Raw genomic sequence first — 9,605 nt, 5'->3', positions numbered from 1 at the left:
ATCGACTCTGGGATTCATTATGGCCTGACATAAGCAATGAATAAGATGGAAGCTAACATAAGGACTGTAAACGGGGCAAGGGTAGTGGAACTGGCACGACTGCAGCCATCCACGCCATCATTGCCGTCCACAAATATATTTTTGACTCGGTCCCAGGTTCCATTGTGAGGCTGCGGCGTGAGGTGCAGAACGTGGGTCAGGACTTGATAAACATCAACCACGTGGATGGGATCAATTATCCACCCACACTTGAAAGCTGCAAAATGAAATACTTAATTAAAGAACTAATTATAATAAAACATTGTTTAACTATCTGAAATGGTGCTATAATCATTAGCAGAATGATTATAACAACTTTAGAATTATAGGGACATAAAATGATCACTTTGGGATTAACATTGTATTTTCCCCTCTATAATTAGACCCCCCTCTAATTATAAACCTATATCATTGGCAAGTGTAGTAGTCAACATACTAGAAAAAATAAATAAAACCAAATGGGGAGAACACCTGGGGAAAAATGATATAACAACAGACAGGCAATTTGGTTTTCAATTTGGAAGATCCTGTGTAACGAATTTACTGTTTCTATGATAGAGCCACAAAGATTTTGCAGGAAAGAAATAGTTGGGTTGACTGCATCTACCTGGATCTACAAAAAAGGCTTTTGAGACAGTTGCACGTAAGACGTTGTTCTGTAACCTGGAACACACTGTAGGAGTGACAAGGAGGCTTCGGATATGGATGAAAAATTTTCTGACAGAAAAATGAGAGCAGTAATCAGAGGCAATGTATCTGACTGGAGAAGTGTCAGGAGCAGAGTACCACAGTGTTCACTTCTTGCACCGGTAATGTTCATTGTCTACATAAAGGACCTACCAGATGGAATAAGGTATTATATGAACATGTCTGCTGATGGTGCTAAGATACTGGGGAAGACAAGAAACTTAGATGATTGGTATGACCTTCAAGAAGACCTGGACAAAATAAGTGTATGGGAGCACCATTTAACAAATGGAATTTTATATGAACAAATGTCATGTTATGGAATATGGAAGAGGAGAAAATACACACAACCTACAAATTTTGTGAAAAATCTTTAACAAAGTCTGATAAAAAAGAGATGTAGGTGAGGTTCTAAATAGAAAACCGTCACCCGAGGACCACATAAAGAACATTGTGTGAGAAGCCTATGCTATACTTTCCAATTTCAGAATTACTTTTAAATACATTGATAGTGAAATACGAAATACAACCTTTGTGACACAAAACTTGGAATATGCGATGGTTGTATTTTGCCCATATCTTAAGGTGTCGAGGAGTGTTGGGTACTCTGCCATAGTTTTGAGAAAGAGTATGGGATACTCTGCTACAGTGTTGTGGAGGTGTGTGGAGTACTCTGCCATTGTGTTGTGTTGGAGTGTGGGGTACTCTGCCATGGTGTTAGAGAGGAGTGTAGGGTACTCTGCCATAGTGTGTGGAGATGTGTGGAGTACTCTGCCATAGTGTTGTGGAGGAGCGTTTGGTTTTCTGCCATAGTGTTGTGGAAGAGTGTGGGGATCTCTGTCATAGTGTGTGTGGAGTACTCTGCAATAGTGTAGTTGAGGTGAGTTGAGTACTCTGCCATAGTGTTGTGGAGGAGTGTGGGGGTACTCTGCCATAATGTTGTGGAGGAGTGTGGAGTACTCTGCCATAGTGTTGTGGAGGAGTGTGGGGGTACTCTGCCATAGTGTTGTGGAGGAGTGTGGAGTACTCTGCCATAGTGTTGTGGAGGAGTGTGGGGGTATTCTGCCATGGTGTTGTGGAGGAGTGTGAAGTTCTCTGCCATAGTGTGTGAAGGAGTGTGGGGTGTTCTGCTCTAGTGTTTGGAGGAGTTTGGAGGAGTTTGGAGTACTCTGCCATAGTGTTGTGGAGGACTGTGAAGTTCTCTGCCATAGTGTGTGAAGGGATGTTGGATACTCTGTAATAATGTTCTAGAGGTGTAGGGGTACTCTGCCATAGTGTTATGGAGGAGTGTGGGGTACTATGTCATAGTGTGTGGAGGTTTGTGTGTCTTAGTTTAGTGTGATAAGGTCGACGCCATCTGTTGAGCGCACCATGAACCATTTTCTGTTCCCTGTGGATGGCTATGATCTAACTGACACCTGTGTAGTTTCTTTCTTACTAATCAACTTTTACTCCTCAGAAGTGATGTGGGTGGTACCTTGGTCGACAAGAACCAGTTCATCCAGGGCAGTCCTTAACTTAAGATGTGTTCCAGTGAGACCAAGTGGCCAAGTCGGTGCAGACTGTGATTTGTCCGATTCTTAGTGATGTATTGATGATGGGACCGACATGTCCCAAGATGGCCAGATTAAGTTACGATATGGAATTAATGTCTGTTTGTTAAGGCTTGTTATAATTGAAGCCTGTGTGGAAGCTTGCCAGTGTGTTGCCGGAGACACCTGCTGTTGTAATCCACAAGTTAGTAGGGATTATTAGCTAGAGGATCATTACTACAACACTTAACGAATGATGATTGGAAGTACATGTTAAGTAGACAGACTATGGATCACATATCCAAGAAAGGTCAAAGGGATTAAGACCGCAGCTGTTAGCCAAACTAAAAATTCCTGGAAAGAGGCCTCAGGCTTCTAGGAACAAGGTTACCGCTTCTAGAGATAAGGTTAATCGGAATATACCTTCCTTGAGAGGTGTGGTAAAATGTTTGAGGCCTTGGCTGACTGGAGACAGTCTTGTTGTGCGAGTGGAACTGGCAAGTCCTCCGGGGTCTCCGTTTGTGGCAGCAGCGAAGTGTAGCAGACAGCTATGCGAGAGCCTGATGTGATCTTAGTGACCAAGTTAAGTCTGCAGCATGTGAGTATTGAATGAAAGACTAACCGGGTGTGGAGCGTTGTAGTAATCATTCCGTATTAGGGACTCAGGCGGAAGTTACGAGTGCAAGTGGTGACCGTGGAGGTCAAGTGGTCTATGGGTATTGGAAGTGTATTTACCTAATAGAGTATGTTAATATGCTATTATTTGTCAGAGTCTATTCTGTGTAATTAAATGAAACGACATATTTGGTGGCAGCGCAAACAGGTTTTGGAACACTTTGAGTGATGAAGGAAGTGTGTTACTGGTTTAGTTGGTGAGGGAATGTTAGAGACCACTGCTAGCGTGTTACTGGAGACCCCTGCCAGCATGTTGCTGGAGACCCCTGCCAGCGTGTTGCTGGAGACCCCTGCCACCGTGTTGCTGGAGACCCCTGCCACCGTGTTGCTGGAGACCCCTGCCAGCGTGTTGCTGGAGACCCCTGCCACCGTGTTGCTGGAGACCCCTGCCACCGTGTTGCTGGAGACCCCTGCCACCGTGTTGCTGGAGACCCCTGCCACCGTGTTGCTGGAGACCCCTGCCACCGTGTTGCTGGAGACCCCTGCCAGCGTGTTGCTGGAGACCCCTGCCACCGTGTTGCTGGAGACCCCTGCCACCGTGTTGCTGGAGACCCCTGCCACCGTGTTGCTGGAGACCCCTGCCACCGTGTTGCTGGAGACCCCTGCCACCGTGTTGCTGGAGACCCCTGCCACCGTGTTGCTGGAGACCCCGGCCAGCGCGCGGCTCGAGACCCCGGCCAGCGCGCGGCTCGAGACCCCGGCCAGCGCGCGGCTCGAGACCCCGGCCAGCGCGCGGCTCGAGACCCCGGCCAGCGCGCGGCTCGAGACCCCGGCCAGCGCGCGGCTCGAGACCCCGGCCAGCGCGCGGCTCGAGACCCCGGCCAGCGCGCGGCTCGAGACCACGGCCAGCGCGCGGCTCGAGACCCCGGCCAGCGCGCGGCTCGAGACCCCGGCCAGCGCGCGGCTCGAGACCCCGGCCAGCGCGCGGCTCGAGACCCCGGCCAGCGCGCGGCTCGAGACCCCGGCCAGCGCGCGGCTCGAGACCCCGGCCAGCGCGCGGCTCGAGACCCCGGCCAGCGCGCGGCTCGAGACCCCGGCCAGCGCGCGGCTCGAGACCCCGGCCAGCGCGCGGCTCGAGACCCCGGCCAGCGCGCGGCTCGAGACCCCGGCCAGCGTGTTGCTGGAGTAGAAGTGGTGTTTTGGTACTGTGATGGTATTGTGTAGGACTGACCCATGATTTACTTAGAAAGGTGATCTCGCCAGCGTGATGCGAGTTCACCTCAGGAATCAACGAGGGAACCTTGAGTGGTGTACGATAGAAGATAGAAGTGGACTCGTCGGGAAAGAATGCAATAGTTCTTTTATAGTATCAAGTATAAAAGTGACACCTGCTGTGTTATGTACTGGTACATATGTGTATGTATATATATATTTAAGAAGTATACTTGATGATGGTTCTGTTTAGTGTTGTTTACCCCCTTTTACTTGAGATGGACTATTACTTTCAGTTCTTAATAACTTAACTATGACTCGGGGTTGGATCGAGTAAGAAGAGGCATTAAAGTACCTTATAACGTTTAATATGAAAAGAACCCCGGTTACAGGTTAAGTGAAGCTGTAACATTTACCATAGATGTTAGAATCATCTGCAAGTCTAATGATGTGTTAATTAATATTGTTAGTAATATTTTAATGTATGCGACAAAAAGGGCTGGTTTCAAGATGGAACCTTGTGGAACATCACTTACCACATTTTTCCCATTCGATTCATTTTCAATTAGGATGACTCCTTTACTTTCCATGTTTTAATCATTGTTTGATCTTTTTTACCCTCTATCACATGTGCTTACAATTGCTTTGTCAGTCAATCATTTGATACCTTATTAACAGTTTCAGAGAATTCCATGTATATTATGTCTACTGGTAGTCCTTCATCTGAATAGCTGGTTATCATTTAAAAAAAAATATGAGCAGGTTAGTAAAGTAGGATATATTTTTAACAACCATGCTGTGTTGATTTTAATAGATTGAGCACTGTGTGATAGTGAATGATTCCAAACTCTAGGATTCTCTCCTTGATCTTGCATATATGTGAGGTTAGGTTGAATGGTCTGTAGTTTTCTGCTGAGTTCTTTCTACCATATTTGAAGACGTCGGTGGCATTTACAAAGTTACAATTTAAGAAAACAGATGATTTCCGAATTTCTGAGCAAAAGGTTCAATGGTAGGCTGAGTTCTTCGGTTATTTCTCTACGATTATGGATTGAATTCTATCCACACCTGGGCGTTTAGATTCTTTTAATATGTCAATGTTTTTTCTGATTGTTTTGTACGTTATGGGATTATCCCTTAATTGTCCTCACCTATTTCAGACATTTGTGTATGTATTGCGATGTTGGCTAATGTTGACCAGACCACACACTAGAAGGTGAAGGGACGACGACGTTTCGGGCCGTCCTGGACCATTCTCAAGTCGATTGTGAGACTTGAGAATGGTCCAGGACGGACCGAAACGTCATCGTCCATTCACCTTCTAGTGTGTGGTCTGGTCAACGTAATTTAGCCATGTTATTGTGACTCATCGCCTGCATGTTGGCTAATCTCTCTAGTGTGAACTCTGATGTAAAGTATTCATTCAGGTTGTTGAGTGTCTTTTATTCGTTTTAAGTATGTCAGGTAACCAGCTAGTTAGCTTGGAGATCTCAAGGTGCCCCTCCGAGAAGAAAAGCTTGCTATATACAATATAATGTAAAGCAAAAAGTAATTGTTTACATATAATGCAGAAGTAAAATCAATTGTTTACTTATAATATAGAAGAATTTTTTTACATATACATAAAATTTAAACTTATTACATTTATTGAACAAAACATGAAAGAACATCAAAAATTACAAATTACTCCATAAAATTTAATAAAAGTAATAAATTTCTAGAAGCCATGATTTATCTTCAGATAAAAAAATGAAAACCTTCAACGCACCTGGACCTTTAGCAAAGAATATTCCCTTCATGTCTTGATTTTCTGGATCATAACCATGAGCACCAATGTAGACAAAGTCACCTCTTGGAGGAAGTTGCTTATCCGACTTGGAGCTCATGATGAAGTGTCCTGTTAGTAAGGAACAAAATACATTAGAGACAGCCACACTTATGCTACACTTGTGGGAAACTTGTGGCATAATTTTAGAGTCTTTGGTTTAGCATTGCTTAAGTGTCATATATACAACATACACAACATCATATTCTTCAAGTTATAAATTGTGGGTCTATATTTGTCAGGGACAGAAAGCCTGTTAACTCTCTAGCATTGAAATGACGCTGAAGAGTGTCATCTACACTTTTTTTTATTATTGTTATTTTCTACCATAAACGTGGCCACACATTTACAATGCTAACCAGCATATACACATTTTCTTCTGTCCTCCATGGACAGGGTTAAAGATGTGTTAAACATATAGTTCAGGGGTTTATTGAACAATCAACCACAGAAGGTGATTCGGTGCTTTTAAAATGCTAAGCTAACCTACATACGTAAATACATAGATACACAGATTTACGTATGTCTTACATAAAGTGTTCGATGTGTCTTTTACATAGTGTCATTAATGTGCATTTACAAAGGTGAAATGTAATTCTGATCAGCTTTCACATATACTTTATATACATACATATACATACACACACACACATATACGTACATATACATATATACATACATATATACACACACACATGCATTCACATACATTTGTCTCTTTTACTCTGACACGGTGAGATAGCTGATAGAGAAACTAGTGTGCAATTAAGCACTTAATCACTGAAGGTGATGAAGGTGCTTTTACAAGCTCAGGTTATATAGTTACATCACATACATGCATTGTATAATTGATACATTACATGGTTAATCTTGGGTACAAGTCCAATATATCATCAGGTGTTCCAGTACTCATATAGTAATTACACAGTTCAGCATACCTTAGCCCAGGAGGGCGAAAGTCAGTCAATATGGGACATTCTACAATATAATGTTCAAGAGAGTGCATGTTTTCTCTTTCACAAAGTTGACACATTGTGTACTCGACATTTGGGTTTTGAGAAAGCTGCCAGATACGTCTATATCCCAGGCGTATTCTGGCCACTATAACATCACATTGCCGGGTTCTTGTTCTATTAGTCCCATATGTGAATGTCTCCTCACGATATCTATCATAATATTTTTTTCAGTTTTTTTAGTTTATTTTTAAATATCATCTACACTTGGCAGTAAACGATCCGGTGAGACCATAATGCATCATCTGACCTCGGAACTTCCATAAATCACTTCCGTAACCGTTCTTTTTTAACTTTCATGACGAAACTCTTGAAATACACGAGCCCAATGTGCGTGCAGCTTATCAGAGGCCAACCAGTGTATCAGGGGATCAACCAAAGTTGTCAGGGGCCAACCAAAATTGTTAGGGGTACCAGCCAATGTACCAGGGAACCAATAAATGTATCAGGGGACCAACCAAAGCATCAGGGGTACCAACCAAAACATCAGGGGTGCCAACCAATGTATCATGGGAACAACCGAAATATCAGGGGTTGGAGCAACTAAAGTATCAGGGGACCAACCAAAGTATCAGGGGGACCAGTCATTTCCTCCGAGGAGTAACCAAAATGGCATGGGGGGGACCAACCAATGCATCAGAGGACTAACCAAAGTAGCAGGGGGACCAATCAATGCATCAGGGGACCAACCAAAGTAGCAGGAGGGGCCAACCAACTCATCAGGGGATCAACCAAAATATCACAGTTGGATCAACAAATTACCTAACATAACAACTAGAAAGTTATGTTTATTACATTTTACAGAAATGTTCATATTTTTATTATGCTGAAAAAAATGAGAAATGTTGAAAGCTCATTAATATTCATATATTCAGAGCCATTGCACATTCTATTTTCATTACACCTCTTTTTTATGCATCTGTACTCTGAAACATTCATTTGCATACACTGTGACACCGTAAATATAATTAAACACAAAAAGTGACTTTAAAAAACAATACGCATTTTAGGTGTCACTGACTGTAGCTTTGAAAGGCGAGTGATGTGTATGGTCGGGCTGTCGGCGAGGGAGCAGGCCTCTACCAAAGTTCCCTAGATCTACTACCGATCGTTCCAAGGATGCAACCCACAACAGTTGCCAAATTCCCAGGTATTGCTGCTAAGTGAACATGTGTATTAGGCGAAGGAAAACTTGCCCAAACGTCTTCCTCCTGCCACAGCAATCAAACTTGCGTCCTTTTGGTTTATAACCAACAATACTGGCTACTGATAATTTGTAAACCCATTACTTATTTTACAACAATTGCTAAAATTGTATGTACAAATGTGGGTTGAATAATATATACCAAAATTATTATATATATATATATATATATATATATATATATATATAGATATATATATATATATATATTGTGACGGTAACGCGTTGGTGTTCGGCTGTTTAAGGCTAGGGGTATGGCCTCGTCACATAGTTATAAAAAAAAATAGAAAAACTGGAACTTCGTCTGTGGTAAGGTAAGGAGAAGACACACAAAACACAAGTAAACTTTAACAATGAAATTTTAATTACGTTAAATAAATCAAAACATGAAAATAATGCACAAACAAATATGTATAATAAAATCAATGAATCAAAATAATAAGAATACTTAAATGACACAATGAAAGTTACGTTAAGGCAAAATAAGAAGTGCAACACAAAGGTAAGTGGGAGGTGCTGGAATATTGGCTTAAAGCCACCACCTCTCTCAGTACACGCTAACGTCTAGCTGGGAGGAGTGCTGGCTACGAAAGCACGGAACATTCTGAGGACTGATGTTGGGGCGACCCCAGACATCAGGTAGTATTGGGGGCGAGTGCAGGTGCAGCCAGACCGGCGACCAATCAGCGGAGCCGTAGCGATCAACGGGTAGTTTGGTGGTTGGAGTTCGAACAGGTGGCTGGTTGCATACGTTTCTGCTCACCCTGGCAAGCCTTGCTGGTGCTGGTGTTGTTGTCGTTGTTGGACATTTCTTCCATAGTCTTTTTATATAATTGTGAAGACGTAATTTTGGAGGGAAGAGCAGGCTCAATCTCTTGAAGGAGATTATCGTCACAACTCTCCCCCGAAGCCTGCGGTTCTGGAAGAAGTACGTCGTTATGTGGTGGAGTAATGGATGGAGTTGCTTCTACTTCATAAACTCTGGAGAGATCATGGGCTAAGATGTTGTCAGACTCTTGGTATAGCGTGTCTCCAGGTTGAATTTCTGCAGTTAGCAAGCCCATAGTAGAAGACGTTGAGATGAGAAGTGGGCGTGCTGCAGGAGGTGTAGGGTGGTGTGGTCCGTATTGATGGTGGACCGAGCACTTTTCAGGTGTGGAGTGAAGTGCTGAAGCTTCAGGATGAGGAAGAGTAGCTCCTTGCCAATTGTTCCGTCGTTCCTTGTAGCAGTAGTCGCTGACAGGTGAATTCTTCTCGCCTCGTTGCTGCATCACGACACCACCCACGTCGGTACCATTGGCGTCGACATGGAGGATGAAGGGCTTATCTGACGAGGTGAGAGTGGAATTAGAAGAGGGCATAGGAGCACGATTATTATCCTGAAAGCATTTGGGAAGATCATTAAGGATTTTGGAATTAGAAAGCGCCGACTCCTTGTCAGTGCTTTCGGGAGAAGAAGCCGGGATGGTCTCACTGTG

The 9,605-nt window shown here is 43.4% G+C and overlaps 1 protein-coding gene across 2 annotated transcripts in view; it reads right to left on the bottom strand.

Moving 5' to 3' along the window:
- Positions 1-9,605, bottom strand: part of LOC123747528 (glycerophosphocholine cholinephosphodiesterase ENPP6) — a 67,585-nt gene continuing 57,980 nt past the window's right edge. For both annotated transcript variants that reach the window (XM_045729746.2, XM_045729747.2), the window contains exons 8-9: positions 5,854-5,982; positions 1-256 (exon numbers count right to left, since the gene is read on the bottom strand). In XM_045729746.2, the coding sequence (XP_045585702.1) occupies positions 18-256; positions 5,854-5,982 (368 nt within the window). In that variant the 3' untranslated portion in view covers positions 1-17. The remainder of the gene's footprint in view (positions 257-5,853; positions 5,983-9,605) is intronic.

This window comes from Procambarus clarkii, chromosome 63 (assembly GCF_040958095.1).
Source record: "Procambarus clarkii isolate CNS0578487 chromosome 63, FALCON_Pclarkii_2.0, whole genome shotgun sequence".
Classification (NCBI taxonomy): domain Eukaryota; kingdom Metazoa; phylum Arthropoda; class Malacostraca; order Decapoda; family Cambaridae; genus Procambarus; species Procambarus clarkii.
The sequence above is the reverse complement of the archived record's forward strand: the minus strand, read 5'-3'. Positions and strand labels throughout refer to the sequence as shown.